Source organism: Oncorhynchus keta, chromosome 4 (genome assembly GCF_023373465.1).
Source record: "Oncorhynchus keta strain PuntledgeMale-10-30-2019 chromosome 4, Oket_V2, whole genome shotgun sequence".
Lineage (NCBI taxonomy): Eukaryota > Metazoa > Chordata > Actinopteri > Salmoniformes > Salmonidae > Oncorhynchus > Oncorhynchus keta.
This window is the reverse complement of record NC_068424.1, coordinates 79,781,105-79,808,362: the sequence shown is the minus strand read 5'-3', so window position 1 is coordinate 79,808,362 and position 27,258 is coordinate 79,781,105. Positions and strand designations below refer to the sequence as shown.

At 42.0% G+C, this 27,258-nt stretch overlaps 1 protein-coding gene and 2 long non-coding RNA genes across 5 annotated transcripts in view; all 3 read left to right on the top strand.

Annotated features, from left to right (window-relative positions):
- Window positions 1-27,011, top strand: part of LOC118379874 (annexin A6-like) — a 49,934-nt gene extending 22,923 nt beyond the window's left edge. Inside the window, exons 14-25 of the mRNA XM_052517320.1 lie at window positions 2,116-2,194; window positions 3,566-3,647; window positions 3,803-3,897; window positions 4,127-4,240; window positions 5,557-5,647; window positions 10,898-10,977; window positions 11,109-11,162; window positions 11,245-11,338; window positions 22,485-22,580; window positions 22,945-23,003; window positions 24,229-24,351; window positions 26,301-27,011. Coding sequence (XP_052373280.1) covers window positions 2,116-2,194; window positions 3,566-3,647; window positions 3,803-3,897; window positions 4,127-4,240; window positions 5,557-5,647; window positions 10,898-10,977; window positions 11,109-11,162; window positions 11,245-11,338; window positions 22,485-22,580; window positions 22,945-23,003; window positions 24,229-24,351; window positions 26,301-26,360 — 1,027 coding nt within the window. The 3' untranslated portion in view covers window positions 26,361-27,011. The remainder of the gene's footprint in view (window positions 1-2,115; window positions 2,195-3,565; window positions 3,648-3,802; window positions 3,898-4,126; window positions 4,241-5,556; window positions 5,648-10,897; window positions 10,978-11,108; window positions 11,163-11,244; window positions 11,339-22,484; window positions 22,581-22,944; window positions 23,004-24,228; window positions 24,352-26,300) is intronic.
- Window positions 11,443-13,343, top strand: LOC127929355 (uncharacterized). 2 transcript variants are annotated; one of them, XR_008134610.1, is made up of 4 exons: window positions 11,443-11,481; window positions 12,049-12,095; window positions 12,143-12,237; window positions 13,282-13,343. It is a non-coding gene; the product is annotated as an uncharacterized LOC127929355 (long non-coding RNA). The 2 variants fall into 2 exon arrangements; XR_008134621.1 differs by lacking the exon at window positions 13,282-13,343 and adding an exon at window positions 12,712-12,740.
- Window positions 15,405-18,073, top strand: LOC127929357 (uncharacterized). 2 transcript variants are annotated; one of them, XR_008134642.1, is made up of 5 exons: window positions 15,405-15,505; window positions 16,783-16,830; window positions 17,021-17,067; window positions 17,544-17,590; window positions 17,971-18,073. It is a non-coding gene; the product is annotated as an uncharacterized LOC127929357 (long non-coding RNA). The 2 variants fall into 2 exon arrangements; XR_008134652.1 differs by lacking the exon at window positions 17,021-17,067.
- Window positions 27,012-27,258: the final 247 nt, after the last annotated feature.

Sequence of the window (27,258 nt, the reverse complement as noted above, 5' to 3'; positions counted from 1 at the left end):
TGTACACCACTTGGGGGCGACATTGCACCATCTCAATTTATTCACAGTTGGCAGATTTAATAATGGCTTTTCTGGGGAAACATTGAGCCAAGGAGCTGAAACCCAAAGCTTCCCTGAAAAGTGAAAGAATTTAGAATTAAATGTTGTCATAGTTCAGGAATGAGTCAGAGGAGAAATGCTGTTAATATATAACTCTCAAAGGGCAAGCCTGAAGGGTGCATGTCACTCATTGTCATGCCAACATCATGTTGGCATGAAGATGGCAAGAGTACAAACAGATCTGTGACCAGACTAGTGTAGGCTAGGGCTACAGCTGGGTCGTTCCAACAATTCAAATTTGACTTGGTTAAAAATAAACTTTTGATTTCACATATTTATTTTACATTCTTTCATAAAGAGCACACGTACAACTTAATAAAAAAAACATGTTTTCCCATCTCAAGAGGTAAAAATAAATAAATGACTATTAAAGTGCCAAATTTAGTAACAGGGCTGACTGTAACACATGATGATTTCATCAGCCATAAATTCCCTTGTGTCAAAATGCTGAATTTGTTACTCTAGCAAGCCTTTATTCATATATTTAAAAAAAAAAAAATGATTTATTCAATTCTCCATGTAGTCTATATTAAAGGGCACTTCATTTAATATAGCAGGCTTCTAAAAATGCAATGGTGCACAATTTCTACCTAAAATATCAAAGAGGAGCAAAAGGCAGTAATTTGATGGAATGACGACCTGAATGACGACCTGAATGACGACCTGAATGACGACCTGAATGACGACCTGAATGACGACCTGAATGACGACCTGAATGACGACCTGAATGACGACCTGAATGACGACCTGAATGACGACCTGAATGACGACCTGAAGACCTGAATGACGACCTGAATGACGACCTGAATGACGACCTGAATGACGACCTGAATGACGACCTGAATGACGACCTGGCTACTTTAGTGAACTATTATTAGTAGAGTAAACAAAGGAAAGGAACATGATGTCATGTTGAATGTGTCAGATCTCAGAATAGCATATTTTATCTAGGAAATTACCCCAGTGGGTTTTCTTTAGATATGTTGTGGAGTCAGGGATAGCTCTGGTTTTGTTGTTGGGAGGGGTTCGGGCTGTGGCGGTCATGAAATTTCGGCAGCCGGTGATTGTCAAGCAAATAACTGTCGGTCTCACGGTGATTGACCTGTAAATTAACATAAACACATTTAGCATCTCCTGGCTTCCACACATGGCCTACAAGCCACTGATGTAGACATTTGAAACATCTACATTTTAAAAAGTTTAATATATCCATGTAATATAACCTATACCATCACAATAAATCCATTATTTATTTTAGACCGGTCAAAAGAAACATGATATGAAGAAAATGTAGTCTATTTCAGAAGAACAGAATAGCGTCGTCTGAGTTGTCCTTATGTTAGGTCCTGATCTGGCTATGCCAAATGGCTGTGGGCTACACTAGTTCATTCAGCAGACAAGATTTGCTTACAATTCCCTGGCATTTTTTAATATTATTTAATAGTATGAAGAATACAATATTATATTAGGAAAGTTGAGAAATAAATATAGCAGGCCTAGCCTATAGAAAGCTGATGGGATCCTCCTCTTTTTAATAGAGGCCATCACTCTGTTTTCTCACACAATTGCAGAGCCTATAGAAATGTTGCGCAACATGAGCTCATGGACTCTTATGAAGTGTTTGATTAGATTTTCCATAACATTTGCATTGATGTCAAAGTGATTAGCGGGACAATAGAGGGCTGAGTACGAGGCGGTTAGCAAGTTTGGTAGCCTACTTATGACCAGCAGCATCAGAGCTTGGAGAAACCTAATTATGGTCACGTGGAATTTGACTGCCTTCATGACTCGGTAATACGGTCACCGCAACAGCCCTAGTCAGGGTTAGCTCTGTGGTGTTGTTGTTGCTGGTGTTATGTTGACTCATGGTTAGATTCAATTAGATACATTGTATTATTATAGTGTCTTTTATCTTCAGGATGCCCAGCCCAGATGGGCTTATAAACCGCTGTCTGTTTTTGTGATTCACTGTGTTCTATACTCCTTGACTCATTGGTATGTAATTGGTCATTGCAGCCTAGCAGGAGAGTTCTTCCCAGAGGCTGCTCAGCTAGCCTACAAGATGTGGGAAACAAGTGCCACGACCAAAGTTCAGGTTCGGCCCTCTGCCCTCTGCCGTCTACTCACACATCCCAAATGGCACCCTATTCAATCAATCTGTTCTAAATGGCCCTATGCAGTGCACTAATTGGGCTCTGATCAAAACTAGTGCACTTCATATGGTTCCATTTGGGACACATATTTTTTGCTCATTTTGGCCCTCGAAAACAGCACACGACATTTCAGAGTTGCTTATAGTATAGATTGCATGTTTGTTCTGGCTCTGGCATGCATCTCATTACCTTTACAAGGATCTCTTCCCTTGTTGTGGCCCCTTAACCCGCGGTGATAACTCTACCATCTCTTCCCTTGTTGTGGCCCCTTAACCCGTGGTGATAACTCTACCATCTCTTCCCTTGTTGTGGCCCCTCAACCCGCGGTGATATCTCTACCATCTCTTCCCTTGTTGTGGCCTCTCAACCCGCGGTGATAACTCTACTATCTCTTCCCTTGTTGTGGCCCCTTAACCCGCGGTGATAACTCTACTATCTCTTCCCTTGTTGTGGCCTCTCAACCCGCGGTGATAACTCTACTATCTCTTCCCTTGTTGTGGCCCCTTAACCCGCGGTGATAACTCTACCATCTCTTCCCTTGTTGTGGCCTCTCAACCCGCGGTGATAACTCTACCATCTCTTCCCTTGCTGTGGCCCCTCAACCCGCGGTGATAACTCTACCATCTCTTCCCTTGTTGTGGCCTCTCAACCCGCGGTGATAACTCTACCATCTCTTCCCTTGTTGTGGCCTCTCAACCCGCGGTGATAACTCTACCATCTCTTCCCTTGTTGTGGCCCCTTAACCCGCGGTGATAACTCTACCATCTCTTCCCTTGTTGTGGCCCCTCAACCCGCGGTGATAACTCTACCATCTCTTCCCTTGTTGTGGCCCCTCAACCCGCGGTGATAACTCTACCGTCTCTTCCCTTGCTGTGGCCCCTCAACCCGCGGTGATAACTCTACTGTCTCTTCCCTTGCTATGGCCCCTCAACCCGCGGTGATAACTCTACCGTGATAACTCGGCCTCTCTCCCTCCAGGACTTCTGATCATAAACTAAACAATAGTGATAGAAGATTCATTGATATTTGGTTTCTGTGACAACACTCAGTCTAAGATTGTTCCTGAACTGCACATCTGTGCATGTTTGCTGCTCTGACCCTTAGAAGTCTGTCTGTCTGTCTGTCTGTCTGTCTGTCTGTCTGTCTGTCTGTCTGTCTGTCTGTCTGTCTGTCTGTCTGTCTGTCTGTCTGGCTGTCTGTCTGCCTGGCTGTCTCGCTGTCTGTCTCGCTGTCTGTCTGTCTCGCTGTGTGTGTCTCTGTGTGTGTACTATATCCGATTTGACCCTTGCCCCCTCTCATCCTCTCTTCTTCAGCTCAGACCGACCATCCGTCCTGCCAGTGATTTCGACCCGGCTGATGATGCTCAGAACCTGAGGAAAGCCATGAAAGGCTTTGGTACATTGCCTCCCATGGAAAACACATCACCTTCACTCTAACCGTGTTAATGACGTTGTTGTAACTGGTTCATACATCATATGGTATTAAACATATTGTGTGGAAGTGTTTGATAAAACAGGTATTTATAACCATTGTTCCCGCCATGTCTTCAGGCACAGATGAAGACGTCATCATTGACATTGTGGCTAACAGGAGCAACGAGCAGAGACAGGAGATCAGACAGGCCTTTAAGTCCATCCTCGGCAGGGTAAGACAGACACCCCCAACACTCACATGGTAGCGCTTTACATTGTACTGTGAAACCCACCACATCCAAAACTCAATCTGTGTGCTAGAATGCAATGTGATGACGTCATTCCAGCGAGTGGGCGATGCACAGCGGCCATTTTGTGCCTGCAGTTTCACACATGGGCCACAGATGTACACAGGATAAGATGGTCATCTGTTCTGTGTGTTAACGACGACCTCTCCTACAGGACCTGATGAAGGATCTGAAGTCTGAGCTCTCTAAGAACCTGGAGAGGCTGATTATCGGCCTGATGCTGACGCCCGCTGAGTTTGACGCCAAGATGATGAGGAAAGCGATGGAGGTAGGAGGAGATGGTGGTCAGTGTATATAATATATAGAAATGTATAGAGACACTGAATGTTTGTGGGGATGGTGGATCTCTCTGTGTGATACATATCTAGTAGACAAGTCTTAGTATGAGATAACATCTTCTGTTCTGTGTGATACAGATTTAGTATGTTCCACAGACAAGGGACAGCCTACAGGTTCTTTCTCCAGTGGGTGGTTTGATGTTTGAGACCGATATGACAAACTATGAATACATTTTAAAAAGTGCCTTTCGACAAGAATGGCACAGAGGAGAGGAGAGGAGAGGAGAGGAGAGGAGAGGATATATAGACATAATATGGCATTTGAAATGTCTTTATTATTGTGGAACTTCTGTGAATGTAATGTTTACTGTTCATTTGTATTGTTTATTTAACTTTTGTTTATTATTTACTCCACTAACTTTGGCAATGTTTACATATGTTTCCCATGCCAATAAAGTAGAGAGAGAGAGAGAGAGCTCCTAACCTCCTGCCCAATGTATGACCATATTAGAGAGACATATTTCCCTCAGATTACACAGATCCACAAAAAATTTGAAAACAAATCCAACTTTGATAAACTCCCATATCTACTGGGTGAAATACCACAGTGTGTCATTACAGCAGCAAAGATTTGTGACCTGTTGCCACAAGAAAAGGGCAACCAGTGAAGAACACACACCATTGTAAATACAACCCATATCTATGCTTATTTATTTTATCTTGTGTCCTTTACCATTTGTACATTGTTAAAACACTGTATATATATATATAATATGACATTTGTAATGTCTTTATTGTTTTGAAACTTCTACTATGTGTGGTGTTTACTGTTCATTTTTATTGTTTATTTCACTTTTAATATTCACTTTATATATTATCTACCTCACTTGCTTTGGCAATGTTAACACATGTTTCCCATGCCAATAAAGCCATTGAATTTAATTGAATTGAGAGAGAGCGAGAGAGAGAGAGAGAGAGAGAGAGAGAGAGAGAGAGAGAGAGAGAGAGAGAGAGAGAGAGAGAGAGAGAGAGAGAGAGAGAGAGAGAGAGAGAGAGAGAGAGAGAGAGAGAGAGAGAGAGAGAGAGAGAGAGAGAGAGAGAGAGAGAGATTCCCATTATTGAGTCAGACTGGCAGACACAGTGTTGACCAAGGTAGGGGTTTCCATGGTGACTAAATCCAAAGATTCTAAAATGTAAATCCCAGCATTTAGAATACATGCAGTGTTTGGTTGCTCAAACAAACCAGAATGACCACATCTCATTCCTATTCCCGGGAGTCACACTAATTATTTCCATATTTTGCCAGGGGGCGGGGACAGACGAACATGCTCTGATTGAGATCCTGGTAACCAGGAGCAACGGGGAGATCCATGCCATGAACACTGCCTACCGGGCTGGTGAGGCCTATAGCGTACTCCATCATCATAATAATAATTATTAGTCTAGTCTCTGTTTTAAGCTGTGGTTGTTGCCACACAGGCCATCACTGTTAAATAGTCACCACTAGCCAGCCTCCACCAAGTAACTACTGTCAATACACACCATCCTATATAACTACTGTCTATACTGTATACACACACCATCCTATATAACTACTGTCTATACACACCATCCTATATAACTACTGTCTATACTGTATATACACACCATCCTATATAACTACTGTCTACACACACCATCCTATATAACTACTGTATATACACACCATCCTATATAACTACTGTCTATACTGTATATACACACCATCCTATATAACTACTGTCTACACACACCATCCTATATAACTACTGTATATACACACCATCCTATATAACTACTGTCAATACACACTATCCTATATAACTACTGTCAATACACACCATCCTATATAACTACTGTCAATACACACCATCCTATATAACTACTGTCAATACACACCATCCTATATAACTACTGTCTATACACACCATCCTATATAACTACTGTCTATACACACCATCCTATATAACTACTGTCTATACTGTCTATACACACCATCCTATATAACTACTGTCTATACACACCATCCTATATAACTACTGTCTATACACACCATCCTACATAACTACTGTCTATACACACCATCCTACATAACTACTGTCTATACTGTATATACACACCATCCTATATAACTACTGTCTATACACACCATCCTATATAACTACTGTCTATACACACCATCCTACATAACTACTGTCTATACACACCATCCTACATAACTACTGTCTATACTGTATATACACACCATCCTATATAACTACTGTCTATACACACCATCCTATATAACTACTGTCTATACACACCATCCTATATAACTACTGTCTATACACACCATCCTATATAACTACTGTCTATACACACCATCCTATATAATTACTGTCTATACTGTCTATACACACCATCCTATATAACTACTGTCTATACACACCATCCTATATAACTACTGTCTAGACACAGCATCCTATATAACTACTGTCTATACACACCATCCTATAAGTACTGTCTATACACACCATCCTATATAACTACTGTCTATACTGTCTATACACACCATCCTATAAGTACTGTCTATACACACCATCCTATATAACTACTGTCTATACTGTATATACACACCATCCTATATAACTACTGTCTATACACACCATCCTATATAACTACTGTCTATACACACCATCCTATATAACTACTGTCTATACACACCATCCTATATAACTACTGTCTATACACACCATCCTATATAACTACTGTCTATACACACCATCCTATATAACTACTGTCTATACACACCATCCTATATAACTACTGTCTATACACACCATCCTATATAATTACTGTCTATACTGTCTATACACACCATCCTATATAACTACTGTCTATACACACCATCCTATATAACTACTGTCTAGACACAGCATCCTATATAACTACTGTCTATACACACCATCCTATAAGTACTGTCTATACACACCATCCTATATAACTACTGTCTATACTGTCTATACACACCATCCTATAATTACTGTCTATACACACCATCCTATATAACTACTGTCTATACTGTATATACACACCATCCTATATAACTACTGTCTATACACACCATCCTATATAACTACTGTCTATACACACCATCCTATATAATTACTGTCTATACACACCATCCTATATAACTACTGTCTATACTGTATATACACACCATCCTATATAACTACTGTCTATACTGTATATACACACCATCCTATATAAGTACTGTCTATACACACCATCCTATATAACTACTGTCTATACTGTATATACACACCATCCTATATAACTACTGTCTATACACACCATCCTATATAACTACTGTCTATACTGTATATACACACCATCCTATATAACTACTGTCTATACTGTATATACACACCATCCTATATAATTACTGTCTATACACACCATCCTATATAACTACTGTCTATACTGTATATACACACCATCCTATATAACTACTGTCTATACACACCATCCTATATAACTACTGTCTATACACACCATCCTACATAACTACTGTCTATACACACCATCCTATATAACTACTGTCTATACACACCATCCTATATAACTACTGTCTATACACACCATCCTATATAACTACTGTCTATACTGTCTATACACACCATCCTATATAACTACTGTCTATACACACCATCCTATATAACTACTGTCTATACACACCATCCTATATAACTACTGTCTATACACACCATCCTACATAACTACTGTCTATACACACCATCCTATATAACTACTGTCTATACACACCATCCTATATAACTACTGTCTATACTGTATATACACACCATCCTATATAACTACTGTCTATACACACCATCCTATATAACTACTGTCTATACTGTATATACACACCATCCTATATAACTACTGTCTATACACACCATCCTATATAACTACTGTCTATACACACCATCCTATATAACTACTGTCTATACACACTATCCTATATAACTACTGTCTATACTGTCTATACACACCATCCTATATAACTACTGTCTATACACACTATCCTATATAACTACTGTCTATACTGTATATACACACCATCCTATATAACTACTGTCTATACACACCATCCTATATAACTACTGTCTATACACACCATCCTATATAACTACTGTCTATACACACCATCCTATATAACTACTGTCTATACACACCATCCTATATAACTACTGTCTATACACACCATCCTATATAACTACTGTATATACACACCATCCTATATAACTACTGTCTATACACACCATCCTATATAACTACTGTCTATACACACCATCCTATATAACTACTGTCTATACACACCATCCTATATAACTACTGTCTATACACACCATCCTATATAACTACTGTCTATACACACCATCCTATATAACTACTGTCTATACACACCATCCTATATAACTACTGTATATACACACCATCCTATATAACTACTGTCTATACACACCATCCTATATAACTACTGTCTATACACACCATCCTATATAACTACTGTCTATACTGTATATACACACCATCCTATATAACTACTGTCTATACACACCATCCTATATAACTACTGTCTATACTGTCTATACACACCATCCTATATAACTACTGTCTATACTGTATATACACACCATCCTATATAACTACTGTCTATACACACCATCCTATATAACTACTGTCTATACACACCATCCTATATAACTACTGTCTATACACACCATCCTATATAACTACTGTCTATACACACCATCCTATATAACTACTGTCTATACACACCATCCTATATAATTACTGTCTATACTGTCTATACACACCATCCTATATAACTACTGTCTATACTGTCTATACACACCATCCTATATAACTACTGTCTATACACACCATCCTATAATACTGTCTATACACACCATCCTATATAACTACTGTCTATACTGTCTATACACACCATCCTATATAACTACTGTCTATACTGTCTAGACACAGCATCCTATATAACTACTGTCTACACACACCATCCTATATAACTACTGTCTATACACACCATCCTTATAACTGCTGTCTATACACACCATCCTATATAACTACTGTCTATATACACCATCCTATATAACTACTGTCTATACTGTCTATTTCACACACGCAGACGCTGATATTGCTCGTTCTGATATTTCTTTCTTTTAGTTCTGGGGGTATTGTGTGTATTGTTTTGTGTTGCTAGGTATTACTGTACTGTTGGAGCTAGAAACACAAGCATTAGGTATTACTGTTCTGTTGGAGCTAGAAACACAAGCATTAGATATTACTGTAGTGATGGAGCTAGAAACACAAGCATTAGATATTACTGTACTGTTGGAGCTAGAAACACAAGCATTAGGTATTACTGTACTGTTGGAGCTATGAACACAAGCATTAGGTATTACTGTACTGTTGGAGCTAGAAACACAAGCATTAGATATTACTGCACTGTTGGAGCTAGAAACACAAGCATTAGGTATTACTGCACTGTTGGAGCTAGAAACACAAGCATTAGGTATTACTGTTCTGTTGGAGCTAGAAACACAAGCATTAGATATTACTGTAGTGATGGAGCTAGAAACACAAGCATTAGATATTACTGTACTGTTGGAGCTAGAAACACAAGCATTAGATATTACTGTACTGTTGGAGCTAGAAACACAAGCATTAGATATTACTGTACTGTTGGAGCTAGAAACACAAGCATTAGATATTACTGTACTGATGGAGCTAGAAACACAAGCATTAGATATTACTGTACTGATGGAGCTAGAAACACAAGCATTTTGCTGTACCTGCAACAACATCTACAAAATATTTGTACGCATCAAATACAATTGTTCTTTTATTTGTTCTTTCAACTGTGGTACCTATTGTTGCCTTTAGGGGGAGCCAGTTGTTCTGGTAGCTGTTACTAAACCATAACACACTGAAGCACTAGTCTTTACTGTAGCTATGAATCAAATCAAATCAAATCAAATCAAATGTATTTATATAGCCCTTCGTACATCAGCTGATATCTCAAAGTGCTGTACAGAAACCCAGCCTAAAACCCCAAACAGCAAACAATGCAGGTGTAAAAGCATGGTGGCTAGGAAAAACTCCCTAGAAAGGCCAAAACCTAGGAAGAAACCTAGAGAGGAACCGGGCTATGTGGGGTGGCCAGTCCTCTTCTGGCTGTGCCGGGTAGAGATTATAACAGAACATGACCAAGATGTTCAAATGTTCATAAATGACCAGCATGGTCGAATAATAATAAGGCAGAACAGTTGAAACTGGAGCAGCAGCACAGTCAGGTGGACTGGGGACAGCAAGGAGCCATCATGTCAGGTAGTCCTGGGGCACGGTCCTAGGGCTCAGGTCCTCCGAGAGAGAGAAAGAAAGAGAGAATTAGAGAGAGCATATGTGGGGTGGCCAGTCCTCTTCTGGCTGTGCCGGGTGGAGATTATAACAGAACGTGGCCAAGATGTTCAAATGTTCATAAATGACCAGCATGGTTGAATAATATGAACACCTATGATGCATGAATAATAGCCTTGTATTAACCTGGGTCTGATGTCTTGCAGGCTATAAGAAGAGCATGGAGGAAGCTATCCAGTCAGACACCTCAGGGCGCTTCAGTCAGATCCTCACATCGCTGGTGCAGGTAACATTTATTCCCTCGTACTGTACATCTACAAAACAACGGGCCATAATATGGCCGTCCGTATAATTCTATATGAGTGAGTGAAGTTTATTCTACATAACAATACCCATCGTGCTCTTCCTCCCCCCCAGGGGGCGAGAGAGCAGGGTCCAGCCGACTGTGACAGAGCATTGGTGGACGCCCAGGTGAGTACATCATGCAACATGACTCTCGCTCGTTAGATTTTCAACGGGATTTATTATGGAGTAGTGTTGATGCTCTTTTCAGGAACTGGCCGATGCCTGTAACGAAGACTCTGACGACATGGAGATTAAGTTCATGAGTATCCTCTGTACCAGGAGCTTCCCACATCTCAGGAGAGGTACCAGAGAAACACTATTTAATTACTACTGACTACATCTCAGAGAGGTACCAGAGAAACACTATTTAACCACTACTGACCACATCTCAGGAGAGGTACCAGAGAAACACTGTTTAACCACTACTGACCACATCTCAGGAGAGGTACCAGAGAAACACTGTTTAACCACTACTGACCACATCTCAGAGAGGTACCAGATAAACACTATTTAATCACTACTGACCACATCTCAGAGAGGTACCAGAGAAACACTGTTTAACCACTACTGACCACATCTCAGAGAGGTACCAGAGAAACACTGTTTAATCACTACTGACCACATCTCAGAGAGGTACCAGAGAAACACTGTTTAATCACTACTGACCACATCTCAGAGAGGTACCAGAGAAACACTGTTTAATCACTACTGACCACATCTCAGAGAGGTACCAGAGAAACACTGTTTAATCACTACTGACCACATCTCAGAGAGGTACCAGAGAAACACTATTTAATCACTACTGACCACATCTCAGAGAGGTACCAGAGAAACACTATTTAATCACTACTGACCACATCTCAGAGAGGTACCAGAGAAACACTATTTAACCACTACTGACCACATCTCAGGAGAGGTACCAGAGAAACACTATTTAATCACTACTGACCACATCTCAGGAGAGGTACCAGAGAAACACTGTTTAATCACTACTGACCACATCTCAGGAGAGGTACCAGAGAAACACTATTTAACCACTACTGACCACATCTCAGAGAGGTACCAGAGAAACACTGTTTAATCACTACTGACCACATCTCAGAGAGGTACCAGAGAAACACTGTTTAACCACTACTGACCACATCTCAGGAGAGGTACCAGAGAAACACTGTTTAACCACTACTGACCACATCTCAGAGAGGTACCAGATAAACACTATTTAATCACTACTGACCACATCTCAGAGAGGTACCAGAGAAACACTGTTTAACCACTACTGACCACATCTCAGAGAGGTACCAGAGAAACACTGTTTAATCACTACTGACCACATCTCAGGAGAGGTACCAGATAAACACTATTTAACCACTACTGACCACATCTCAGGAGAGGTACCAGAGAAACACTGTTTAATCACTACTGACCACATCTCAGGAGAGGTACCAGAGAAACACTATTTAACCACTATTGACCACATCTCAGGAGAGGTACCAGATAAACACTATTTAACCACTACTGACCACATCTCAGAGAGGTACCAGAGAAACACTATTTAATCACTACTGACCACATCTCAGAGAGGTACCAGAGAAATACTGTTTAATCACTACTGACCACATCTCAGAGAGGTACCAGAGAAACACTATTTAATCACTACTGACCACATCTCAGAGAGGTACCAGAGAAACACTGTTTAACCACTACTGACCACATCTCAGAGAGGTACCAGAGAAACACTATTTAATCACTACTGACCACATCTCAGAGAGGTACCAGAGAAACACTGTTTAATTACTACTGACCACATCTCAGAGAGGTACCAGAGAAACACTGTTTAATTACTACTGACCACATCTCAGAGAGGTACCAGATAAACACTATTTAACCACTATTGACCACATCTCAGGAGAGGTACCAGAGAAACACTGTTTAATCACTACTGACCACATCTCAGGAGAGGTACCAGAGAAACACTATTTAACCACTATTGACCACATCTCAGGAGAGGTACCAGATAAACACTATTTAACCACTACTGACCACATCTCAGAGAGGTACCAGAGAAATACTGTTTAATCACTACTGACCACATCTCAGGAGAGGTACCAGAGAAACACTATTTAATTACTACTGACCACATCTCAGAGAGGTACCAGAGAAACACTGTTTAACCACTACTGACCACATCTCAGGAGAGGTACCAGAGAAACACTGTTTAACCACTACTGACCACATCTCAGGAGAGGTACCAGAGAAACACTGTTTAACCACTACTGACCACATCTCAGGAGAGGTACCAGAGAAACACTATTTAATCACTACTGACGACATCTCAGAGAGGTACCAGAGAAACACTGTTTAACCACTACTGACCACATCTCAGAGAGGTACCAGAGAAACACTGTTTAATCACTACTGACCACATCTCAGAGAGGTACCAGAGAAACACTGTTTAATCACTACTGACCACATCTCAGAGAGGTACCAGAGAAACACTATTTAATCACTACTGACCACATCTCAGAGAGGTACCAGAGAAACACTGTTTAATCACTACTGACCACATCTCAGAGAGGTACCAGAGAAACACTGTTTAATCACTACTGACCACATCTCAGAGAGGTACCAGAGAAACACTATTTAATCACTACTGACCACATCTCAGAGAGGTACCAGAGAAACACTATTTAATCACTACTGACCACATCTCAGAGAGGTACCAGAGAAACACTATTTAATCACTACTGACCACATCTCAGGAGAGGTACCAGAGAAACACTATTTAATCACTACTGACCACATCTCAGAGAGGTACCAGAGAAACACTATTTAATCACTACTGACCACATCTCAGGAGAGGTACCAGAGAAATACTGTTTAATCACTACTGACCACATCTCAGAGAGGTACCAGAGAAACACTGTTTAACCACTACCGACCACATCTCAGGAGAGGTACCAGAGAAACACTATTTAATCACTACTGACCACATCTCAGAGAGGTACCAGAGAAATACTGTTTAATCACTACTGACCACATCTCAGAGAGGTACCAGATAAACACTATTTAACCACTATTGACCACATCTCAGGAGAGGTACCAGAGAAACACTGTTTAATCACTACTGACCACATCTCAGAGAGGTACCAGAGAAACACTATTTAACCACTATTGACCACATCTCAGGAGAGGTACCAGATAAACACTATTTAACCACTACTGACCACATCTCAGAGAGGTACCAGAGAAATACTGTTTAATCACTACTGACCACATCTCAGGAGAGGTACCAGAGAAACACTATTTAATTACTACTGACCACATCTCAGAGAGGTACCAGAGAAACACTGTTTAACCACTACTGACCACATCTCAGGAGAGGTACCAGAGAAACACTGTTTAACCACTACTGACCACATCTCAGGAGAGGTACCAGAGAAACACTGTTTAACCACTACTGACCACATCTCAGGAGAGGTACCAGAGAAACACTATTTAATCACTACTGACGACATCTCAGAGAGGTACCAGAGAAACACTGTTTAACCACTACTGACCACATCTCAGAGAGGTACCAGAGAAACACTGTTTAATCACTACTGACCACATCTCAGAGAGGTACCAGAGAAACACTGTTTAATCACTACTGACCACATCTCAGAGAGGTACCAGAGAAATACTGTTTAATCACTACTGACCACATCTCAGAGAGGTACCAGAGAAACACTGTTTAACCACTACTGACCACATCTCAGAGAGGTACCAGAGAAACACTGTTTAATCACTACTGACCACATCTCAGAGAGGTACCAGAGAAACACTATTTAATCACTACTGACCACATCTCAGAGAGGTACCAGAGAAACACTATTTAATCACTACTGACCACATCTCAGAGAGGTACCAGAGAAACACTATTTAACCACTACTGACCACATCTCAGAGAGGTACCAGAGAAACACTGTTTAACCACTACTGACCACATCTCAGAGAGGTACCAGAGAAACACTATTTAATCACTACTGACCACATCTCAGGAGAGGTACCAGAGAAATACTGTTTAATCACTACTGACCACATCTCAGGAGAGGTACCAGAGAAACACTATTTAATCACTACTGACCACATCTCAGGAGAGGTACCAGAGAAACACTATTTAATCACTACTGACCACATCTCAGAGAGGTACCAGAGAAATACTGTTTAATCACTACTGACCACATCTCAGAGAGGTACCAGATAAACACTATTTAATCACTACTGACCACATCTCAGAGAGGTACCAGAGAAACACTGTTTAATTACTACTGACCACATCTCAGAGAGGTACCAGAGAAACACTGTTTAATTACTACTGACCACATCTCAGAGAGGTACCAGATAAACACTATTTAACCACTATTGACCACATCTCAGGAGAGGTACCAGAGAAACACTGTTTAATCACTACTGACCACATCTCAGGAGAGGTACCAGAGAAACACTATTTAACCACTATTGACCACATCTCAGGAGAGGTACCAGATAAACACTATTTAACCACTACTGACCACATCTCAGAGAGGTACCAGAGAAATACTGTTTAATCACTACTGACCACATCTCAGGAGAGGTACCAGAGAAACACTATTTAATTACTACTGACCACATCTCAGAGAGGTACCAGAGAAACACTGTTTAATTACTACTGACCACATCTCAGAGAGGTACCAGAGAAACACTGTTTAATCACTACTGACCACATCTCAGAGAGGTACCAGAGAAACACTGTTTAATTACTACTGACCACATCTCAGAGATGTACCAGAGAAACACTGTTTAATTACTACTGACCACATCTCAGAGAGGTACCAGAGAAACACTGTTTAATTACTACTGACCACATCTCAGAGAGGTACCAGAGAAACACTATTTAACCACTACTGACCACATCTCAGAGAGGTACCAGAGAAACACTATTTAATCACTACTGACCACATCTCAGAGAGGTACCAGAGAAACACTATTTAATCACTACTGACCACATCTCAGGAGAGGTACCAGAGAAATACTGTTTAATCACTACTGACCACATCTCAGAGAGGTACCAGAGAAACACTGTTTAACCACTACTGACCACATCTCAGAGAGGTACCAGAGAAACACTATTTAACCACTACTGACCACATCTCAGAGAGGTACCAGAGAAACACTGTTTAATTACTACTGACCACATCTCAGGAGAGGTACCAGAGAAACACTGTTTAACCACTATTGACCACATCTCAGGAGAGGTACCAGAGAAACACTGTTTAATCACTACTGACCACATCTCAGGAGAGGTACCAGAGAAACACTATTTAACCACTATTGACCACATCTCAGGAGAGGTACCAGATAAACACTATTTAACCACTACTGACCACATCTCAGAGAGGTACCAGAGAAATACTGTTTAATCACTACTGACCACATCTCAGGAGAGGTACCAGAGAAACACTATTTAATTACTACTGACCACATCTCAGAGAGGTACCAGAGAAACACTGTTTAATCACTACTGACCACATCTCAGAGAGGTACCAGAGAAACACTGTTTAACCACTACTGACCACATCTCAGAGAGGTACCAGAGAAACACTGTTTAACCACTACTGACCACATCTCAGAGAGGTACCAGAGAAACACTGTTTAATCACTACTGACCACATCTCAGAGAGGTACCAGAGAAACACTGTTTAACCACTACTGACCACATCTCAGAGAGGTACCAGATAAACACTATTTAATCACTACTGACCACATCTCAGGAGAGGTACCAGAGAAACACTGTTTAATCACTACTGACCACATCTCAGGAGAGGTACCAGAGAAACACTATTTAACCACTACTGACCACATCTCAGAGAGGTACCAGAGAAACACTGTTTAATCACTACTGACCACATCTCAGAGAGGTACCAGAGAAACACTGTTTAACCACTACTGACCACATCTCAGGAGAGGTACCAGATAAACACTATTTAATCACTACTGACCACATCTCAGAGAGGTACCAGAGAAACACTGTTTAATTACTACTGACCACATCTCAGAGAGGTACCAGAGAAACACTGTTTAATTACTACTGACCACATCTCAGAGAGGTACCAGATAAACACTATTTAACCACTATTGACCACATCTCAGGAGAGGTACCAGAGAAACACTGTTTAATCACTACTGACCACATCTCAGGAGAGGTACCAGAGAAACACTATTTAACCACTATTGACCACATCTCAGGAGAGGTACCAGATAAACACTATTTAACCTCTACTGACCACATCTCAGGAGAGGTACCAGAGAAACACTGTTTAATCACTACTGACCACATCTCAGGAGAGGTACCAGAGAAACACTATTTAACCACTACTGACCACATCTCAGAGAGGTACCAGAGAAACACTATTTAATCACTACTGACCACATCTCAGAGAGGTACCAGAGAAACACTATTTAATCACTACTGACCACATCTCAGGAGAGGTACCAGATAAACACTATTTAATCACTACTGACCACATCTCAGAGAGGTACCAGAGAAACACTGTTTAATTACTACTGACCACATCTCAGAGAGGTACCAGAGAAACACTGTTTAATTACTACTGACCACATCTCAGAGAGGTACCAGATAAACACTATTTAACCACTATTGACCACATCTCAGGAGAGGTACCAGAGAAACACTGTTTAATCACTACTGACCACATCTCAGGAGAGGTACCAGAGAAACACTATTTAACCACTATTGACCACATCTCAGGAGAGGTACCAGATAAACACTATTTAACCACTACTGACCACATCTCAGAGAGGTACCAGAGAAATACTGTTTAATCACTACTGACCACATCTCAGGAGAGGTACCAGAGAAACACTATTTAATTACTACTGACCACATCTCAGAGAGGTACCAGAGAAACACTGTTTAATCACTACTGACCACATCTCAGAGAGGTACCAGAGAAACACTATTTAATCACTACTGACCACATCTCAGGAGAGGTACCAGATAAACACTATTTAATCACTACTGACCACATCTCAGAGAGGTACCAGAGAAACACTGTTTAATTACTACTGACCACATCTCAGAGAGGTACCAGAGAAACACTGTTTAATTACTACTGACCACATCTCAGAGAGGTACCAGATAAACACTATTTAACCACTATTGACCACATCTCAGGAGAGGTACCAGAGAAACACTGTTTAATCACTACTGACCACATCTCAGGAGAGGTACCAGAGAAACACTATTTAACCACTATTGACCACATCTCAGGAGAGGTACCAGATAAACACTATTTAACCACTACTGACCACATCTCAGAGAGGTACCAGAGAAATACTGTTTAATCACTACTGACCACATCTCAGGAGAGGTACCAGAGAAACACTATTTAATTACTACTGACCACATCTCAGAGAGGTACCAGAGAAACACTGTTTAATCACTACTGACCACATCTCAGAGAGGTACCAGAGAAACACTGTTTAATTTGTTTAATTACTACTGACCACATCTCAGAGAGGTACCAGAGAAACACTGTTTAATTACTACTGACCACATCTCAGAGAGGTACCAGAGAAACACTGTTTAATTACTACTGACCACATCTCAGAGAGGTACCAGAGAAACACTGTTTAATTACTACTGACCACATCTCAGAGAGGTACCAGAGAAATACTGTTTAATTACTACTGACCACATCTCAGAGAGGTACCAGAGAAACACTGTTTAATCACTACTGACCACATCTCAGAGAGGTACCAGAGAAACACTGTTTAATTACTACTGACCACATCTCAGAGAGGTACCAGAGAAACACTGTTTAATCACTACTGACCACATCTCAGAGAGGTACCAGAGAAACACTGTTTAATTACTACTGACCACATCTCAGAGAGGTACCAGAGAAACACTGTTTAATTACTACTGACCACATCTCAGAGAGGTACCAGAGAAACACTGTTTAATTACTACTGACCACATCTCAGAGAGGTACCAGAGAAATACTGTTTAATCACTACTGACCACATCTCAGAGAGGTACCAGAGAAACACTGTTTAACCACTACTGACCACATCTCAGAGAGGTACCAGAGAAATACTGTTTAATTACTACTGACCACATCTCAGAGAGGTACCAGAGAAACACTATTTAATCACTACTGACCACATCTCAGAGAGGTACCAGAGAAATACTGTTTAATCACTACTGACCACATCTCAGAGAGGTACCAGAGAAACACTATTTAACCACTACTGACCACATCTCAGAGAGGTACCAGAGAAACACTGTTTAACCACTACTGACCACATCTCAGAGAGGTACCAGAGAAACACTATTTAATCACTACTGACCACATCTCAGAGAGGTACCAGAGAAACACTATTTAATCACTACTGACCACATCTCAGGAGAGGTACCAGAGAAACACTATTTAACCACTACTGACCACATCTCAGGAGAGGTACCAGAGAAACACTATTTAATCACTACTGACCACATCTCAGAGAGGTACCAGAGAAACACTATTTAATCACTACTGACCACATCTCAGAGAGGTACCAGAGAAACACTATTTAATCACTACTGACCACATCTCAGAGAGGTACCAGAGAAACACTATTTAATCACTACTGACCACATCTCAGAGAGGTACCAGAGAAACACTATTTAATCACTACTGACCACATCTCAGAGAGGTACCAGAGAAACACTATTTAATCACTACTGACCACATCTCAGGAGAGGTACCAGAGAAATACTGTTTAATCACTACTGACCACATCTCAGAGAGGTACCAGAGAAACACTGTTTAACCACTACCGACCACATCTCAGAGAGTGTTACGATTACTGAGTGAAGAGGTGTGGAGTCAGGCGCAGAGAGCAAAAGGATGTGGGAAAAACACGCTTTAATGTCCAGGAAAAATAACATGAACAAAAGTAGTAAAACAAATTAACAGAAATATAAACGGACAGCGCGAAACCCGAAAATGCAAACAAAATACACTCTAACACAAAACAGACGAACAAGCCCGCACGAAACAGAAGCGGGCTGAACAAACTTATATAACCCCACCCTAACAACCAAACAAGAAACAGGTGATACCAATCAGACAAAACCAAAGGAACACAGAACAACGGATCGGTGATAGCTAGTAGACCGGCGACGACGACCGCCGAGCGCCACCCGCACAAGAAGGGGAGTCACCTTCGGTAATATTCGTGACAGTACCCCACCCCCCTGACGCGCAGCTCCCGCAGCGCGCCGACGCCGGCCTCGGGGACGACCCGGGGGCCGAGGCGCCGGGCGATCCGGACGGAGGCGATGGAACTCTCTCAACATAGATGGATCTAGAATATCCCCCACCGGAACACAGCACCTCTCCTCCGGACCGTACCCCTCCCAGTCAACGAGGTACTGCAAGCCCCTCACCCGGCGTCTCGAGTCCAGAATAGCTCGTATCGTGTACGCCGGGGACCCCTCGATGTCCAGAGGGGGTGGGGGAACCTCCAGAACCTCACCTTCCTGCATGGGACCAGCTACCACCGGCCCGAGAAGAGACACATGAAACGAGGGGTTAATACGATAATACGAAGGAAGTAATAATCCATAACAAACCTCGTTTATTCTCCTCAGGACTTTAAATGGCCCTATACACTGTGGACCCAGCTTCCGGCAGGGCAAGCAGAGGGGCAGGTTTCGGGTCGAGAGCCAGACCCTGTCCCCAGGTGCAAACACTGACTGCGGTGACGGTCAGTGCTCTTCTTCTGCCTTACACTCGCTTGGCGTAATGACTCTTGGACAGCCCTCCAGGTCTCCTTAGAGCGCTGCACCCACTCCTCCACCGCAGGAGCCTCAGTCTGGCTCTGATGCCACGGTGCCAGGACTGGCTGGTACCCCAACACGCACTCAAATGGTGACATGTTGGTAGAGGAGTGGCTTAGTGAGTTCTGGGCCATTTCTGCCCAGGGAATATATCTCGCCCACTCCCCTGGCCGGTCCTGGCATTACGACCGCAGAAACCTACCCACCTCCTGGTTCACTCTCTCCACCTGCCCATTACTCTACGGGTGATACCCTGAGGTCAGGCTGACTGAGACCCCCAGACGTTCCATAAATGCCCTCCATACACGGGAGATAAACTGGGGGCCCCGATCAGAAACTATATCCTCGGGCACCCCGTAGTGCCGGAAGACATGGGTGAAAAGAGCTTCCGCAGTCTGTAGGGCCGTAGGGAGACCGGGCAATGGGATAAGACGGCAGGACTTAGAGAACCGATCCACAACGACCAGGATCGTTGTGTTACCCTGAGAGGGGGGAAGGTCAGTAAGAAAATCCACCGATAGATGGGTCCACGGCCGTTGTGGAACGGGAAGAGGTTGTAATTTACCTCGTGGCAGGTGTCTAGGAGCCTTACTCTGGGCGCACACCGAACAGGAGGAGACATAGAATCGCACATCCCTCACCAAAGTGGGCCACCAGTACTTCCTCTGAAGACCTCGCACTGTCCTAAAAATACCTGGGTGACCCGACGAGGGTAGACAATGAGCCCATCGAATCAATTGATCACGAACAGCGAGCGGCACGTACCTACGACCCTCCGGACACTGTGGAGGCGCAGGTTCCTCCCTTAGCGCCCGCTCGATGTCCGTGTCCACATCCCATACTACCGGTGGCACCAGCTTAGCTGCCGGAATGATTGGAGTAGGATCGATGGACCTGTCCTCAGTGTCATAGAGTCTTGACAGCGCGTCGGCCTTAGTGTTGAGGGAACCTGGTCTATACGAGATCGTAAAACGAAATCTGGTAAAATACATGGCCCACCTTGCCTGACGAGGATTCAGTCTCCTAGCTGATCGGATATACTCCAGGTTACGGTGGTCAGTCCAGATAAGGAAAGGGTGCTTAGCCCCCTCAAGCCAGTGTCTCCACACCTTCAGGGCCTTAACCATAGCCAACAACTCCCTATCCCCCACATCATAATTCCGCTCCGCTGGCCCGAGTTTCTTTGAAAAAAAGGCACATAAACGCCAAAGAAGGGTCCGGATGCGCCAACACCGGCGCCTCAGTGAACATCGCCTTCAACTTACGAAAAGCTCCGTCCGCCTCTGCTGACCACTGCAAACGCACCGGCCCCCCCTTCAGCAGTGAGGTGACCTACTAGTAGACCGGCGACGACGACCGCCGAGCGCCACCCGAACAAGAAGGGGAGTCACCTTCGGTAATATTCGTGACAGAGAGGTACCAGAGAAACACTGTTTAATCACTACTGACCACATCTCAGGAGAGGTACCAGAGAAACACTGTGTTAGCACTAATGCGGTATTAGATAGACATATTATTGGATATATAAGCCTCGATATCTGGCTTTTATGATTGACGATTGACATGTCATTTCTGTTTCTCAGTGTTCCAAGAGTTTGTTCGATGCAGCAATAAGGACATTGAACAGATCATCAAGAAGGAGATGTCTGGAGACGTGAAACAGGCCATGTATGGCCTAGGTAAGGATTGTTCTGCATGGACTGCTTACTGACCTATTTAGGCCCTTGACTCCAGAGTGGAGTATAGGACATTGGGGCGGCAGGGTAGCCTAGTGGTTAGAGCGTTGGACTAGTAACCGGAAGGTTGCTGGTTCAAATCCCTGAGCTGACAAGGTACAAATCTGTCGTTCTGCCCCTGAACAGGCAGTTAACCCACTGTTCCTAGGCCGTCATTGAAAATAAGAGTTTGTTCTTAACTGACTTGCCTAGTTAAATAAAGGTAAACAAATAATAATAATTGAGGCTGTTGACAAATGACATCTTACAGGTTTGGCTATTGTAATATTTATATTTATTGCCCTATCATATCTCTCTTTCTCTGCAGTTCGGAGTGTAAAGAACCAGTCTAATTACTTTGCTGAGCGCCTGTACAAAGCCATGAAGGTAGGTCTATTTAGTCTTCTTTTACAAAATGGCTCACATTGCAGTCCAGCTATATTTTACTGGCCTGTGGATAGCTAGCTAAATGCAGTTTTACTAGGCTAGATGTTAGTATTGGCAGGGGATGGATTTTCTGAGCAGTTCATGTTGTTTATGTCTACCTGGTAGGCTATGTACTATGTGTTTTGTGTTTGTGTTTTGTGTTATTTTGTGTTGTGTTTGTTTTGTGTTTTGTATTGCGTTTTGTATCGTGTTTGTTCTTGTGTTTGTTATTGTGGTTTGTTTTGTATTGTGTGTTGTGTTGTGATTGTTTTCTGTTGTGTTTGTGTGTTGTGTTTTGGTTGTGTTGTGTTTGTTTTGTATTGTGTGTTGTGTTGTGATTGTTTTCTGTTGTGTTTGTGTGTTGTGTTTTGGTTGTGTTGTGTTTGTTTTGTATTGTGTTTTGTATTGTGTGTTGTGTTTTGTATTGTGTTTGTTTTGTGTGTTGTGTTTTGGTTGTGTTGTGTTTGTTTTGTATTGTGTTTTGGTTGTGTTGTGTTTGTTTTGTATTGTGTTTTGTATTGTGTGTTGTGTTTGTTTTGTATTGTGTTTTGTATTGTGTGTTGTGTTTTGTATTGTGTTTTGTGTTTTGTATTGTGTGTTGTGTTTTGTATTGTGTTTTGTATTGTGTGTTGTGTTGTGTATTGTGTTTGTATTTTGTTTGTATTATGTTTGTTATAGTGTTTTTTATTGTGTTTAGTATTGTGTTTTTTATTGTGGTGTGTATTGTGTTTTGTGTTGTGGTGGGTTTTGTTTTGTGTTTGGGTTTTGTATTGTGTGTTGTGTTTTGTGTTGTGTTTGTATTGTGTTTGTGTTGTGTTTTGTATTGTGTTTGTTTTGTATTGTGTTTGTTTTGTATTGTGTTTGTTTTGTATTATGTTTTGTGTTTGTATTGTGTGTTGTGTTTTGTGTTGTGTTTGTTTTGTATTATGTTTTGTGTTTGTATTGTGTGTTGTGTTTTGTGTTGTGTTTGTTTTGTATTATGTTTTGTGTTTGTATTGTGTGTTGTGTTTGTATTGTGTTTGTTTTGTATTATGTTTTGTGTTTGTATTGTGTGTTGTGTTTGTATTGTGTTTGTTTTGTATTATGTTTGTGTGGACCCCAGAAAGAGTATAGATGTTGATACATCAACAGTGAATAGCAGGGATCCAGCTATATGGATAACCATGTGGCTCTTTCCTCTCCCCAGGGTATGGGCACAGACGACAGGGCTCTCATCCGCATCATGGTCTCACGCAGCGAAGTCGACCTTTTCAACATTCGCAAAGAGTTCAAGGAGACTCACGACTGTTCTCTCCATGAATTCATCCAGGTAGAAACCATGGTTGTAAGTTTTTATATTTTACATGGAGATTAACACACTGCTGTCTACTGTCTGCTGTGCTTTACATATCCCTGTACCCTCACACTGTCTGCTGTCTCTGTCTGTCTGTCTGTCTGTCTGTCTGTCTGTCTGTCTGTCTGTCTGTCTGTCTGCTGCACATACTCTTTTGATCGAGACGGGTGGAACGGGGAAATGTTCTCTATAGCTTCCTGTGTTGGGTGGGGCTTTTGGCGCTGCGGCTGCCAAAATACAGCTGTTTAGGAATTTCCCCTGCATGCTCAACTTCCTCTATGTAAGCCGCCGAGCGTGATTGGCTAGGAGATGCCAAGGCAGGAAGTGCCTCAATAACAGATCTATACTGGCTCTCACATGTAAAAAACAAAAACAAAAAAAAACACAAAAAACAGGGTTCACTAAATGTCACCCTATACCCTATGTAGTGAACAACCCTATTGGTCCTGGTTGAAAGTAGTGCACTTTCGAGAGAATAGAGTTTCATTTGGGTCACTCTCCCCAGTCATAACTTCTGCAGGTTAGCGTGGCCCTTAAATAATGTCTATGATATTAGCTCCTAACCAACTGTGCTATTTTTTCAATATTTTTTTCGCATTGTTTTTAACTTATTTTTGTACATAATGTTGCTGCTACCGTCTCTTATGACCCGAAAAGAGCTTCTGGACATCCGATGTGAACAAGACCTTTAAACAGGTCAACATTCACAAAGCCGTAGGGCCAGACGGATTACCAGGACATGTACTCAGAGCATGCGCAGACCAACTGGCAACGTGTCTTCACTGACATTTTCAACCTCTCCCTGACCCAGTCTGTAATACCTATATGTTTCAAGAAGACCACCATAGTCCCTGTGCCCAAGAAGAATGCAACGGTAACCTGCCTAAATGATTACCGCTCCGTAGCACTCACGTCAGTAGCCATGAAATGCTTTGAAAGGCTGGTCATGGCTTCCATCAACACCATTATCCCAGAAACTCCACACTGCCCTCGCACTCCACACTGCCCTTTCCCACCTGGACAAAAGGAACACCTATGTGAGAATGCTGTTCATTGACTACAGCTCAGTGTTCAACACCATAGTGCCCACAAAACTCATCACTAAGCTAAGGACCCCGGGTCTAAACACCTCCCTCTGCATCTGGATCCTGAACTTCCTGACGGGCTGCCCCCAGGTGGTGAGGGTAGGCAACAACACATCTGCCACGCTGATCCTTAACACTGGGGCCCCTCAGGGGTGTGTACTTAGTCCCCTCCTGTGCTCCCAGTTCACCCACGACTGTGTTGCCCCGCACGACTCCAACACCATCTTTTTTTCATTTTATTTTTATTTATATATTTTTTTTTTGCATTTTCCAATTAAGAACATTCAAAACAAAAGTGAAAAGATATTAGACAACGATAGGACAAAGGGACATAATATGACCGTCTGTATAATTCTATATGAGTGAGTGAAGTTTATTCTACATTCTACAGTTTATTCTACATACCAATACCCATCGTGCTCTTCCTCCCCCCAGGGGGCGAGAGAGTATATCACGGTATGACGTTGGTAACCAGTTTATAATAGCAATAAGACACCTCAGGGGTTTGTGATATATGGCCAATATATCACGGCTAAGGGCTGTGTCCAGGCACTCCGCGTTGCGTTGTGCATAATAACAGCCCTTAGCCGTGGTATATTGGCCATATACCACACCCCCTCGGGCCTTATTGCTTAATTATATAATATGTAATATAATAACGTATACTGTTCTGTTCGAACACTCAGTAAAAGAGGCACTAAATACTCCTTCCTCTCAATGTGTGTTTAATTTTGTGTTCAAAATTTGAATGTGTTCCAAATGGCCCCGTTTCCTAAATAGGCCATTTGGGACGGAGACTGTTTTAGTAAGTTCCTAAAAAGCTGTTGCTTCCTCTTTCAGGGTGATACCTCAGGGGACTACCGTAAGACCCTGCTGATGCTGTGTGGAGGACAAGACTAGAACCAGAACCACCCAGCAGGCTTCCAGAAGGCTCTAGAACACCAACTGAAGCTGTCAATCTACCGGTCAACTGTGCTGTGCGTACATCCCCATTGAACCCCGTGGGGATAATCAGTCTGCTCTGTTTGTCCCACACCGCTGCCACTCCTCTGCCAAAAGTGACCTATGACCTCAACAGCCTCCCCAATATAGTCCCTGTTCCGTTCAGCCTTCCTAGCTTCCTTGAAGTAATCACAGATCTAATTTGGTTCAAGTGATTTTAGGGTGCTAACCTTGCAATACAGGGTGCTAACCTTGCAATACACTTATCACGAACTAATGATGCATTTGTAAAGAAGTGGAACAGGAGCCAAAGCTCTGTGCTGTCACCTCCGTGTCAGCTAGCCTGTCTTCTTCATGTCAAATCTTTCTTCTTCTCTTTTCTTTTTTACAGAACTTCTGTAGTGTTAGTGGTATTTACATTGAACGCGAGAGATAGGAAACTGCTTGCCTATGTGTCTAACTGTCAACCTATTGAAGACTTTTTTTGTTTTGTATAGCGCTTCTACAATGTGATAGGTCAATAGGTCATCCATCCAATGAATACTGTATGGTTTTAGGCACGTTACATTGTTTCGCCTGATAATTAAAGGTATGCGTCGTAGTTATGTATTCTGTTTCCTTGTCTTTATTTGAAGACCGATTTGACTGATATAAGATATGATCTATATTATGACAAATACATATAAACATGCATAAATGTTCTAACAGCATTGAATACATTTCAACCGAATTCCGCTTAGGTCCATATTGTGTGTAAAAATGCACATATTGTGTGTCATTTGGCTGAGATCATTTTAAAGTCCTGTGTTGATCTCTGCTGACAGTGCTCCAGCAGGACCGTGTCAATGGCACGTTG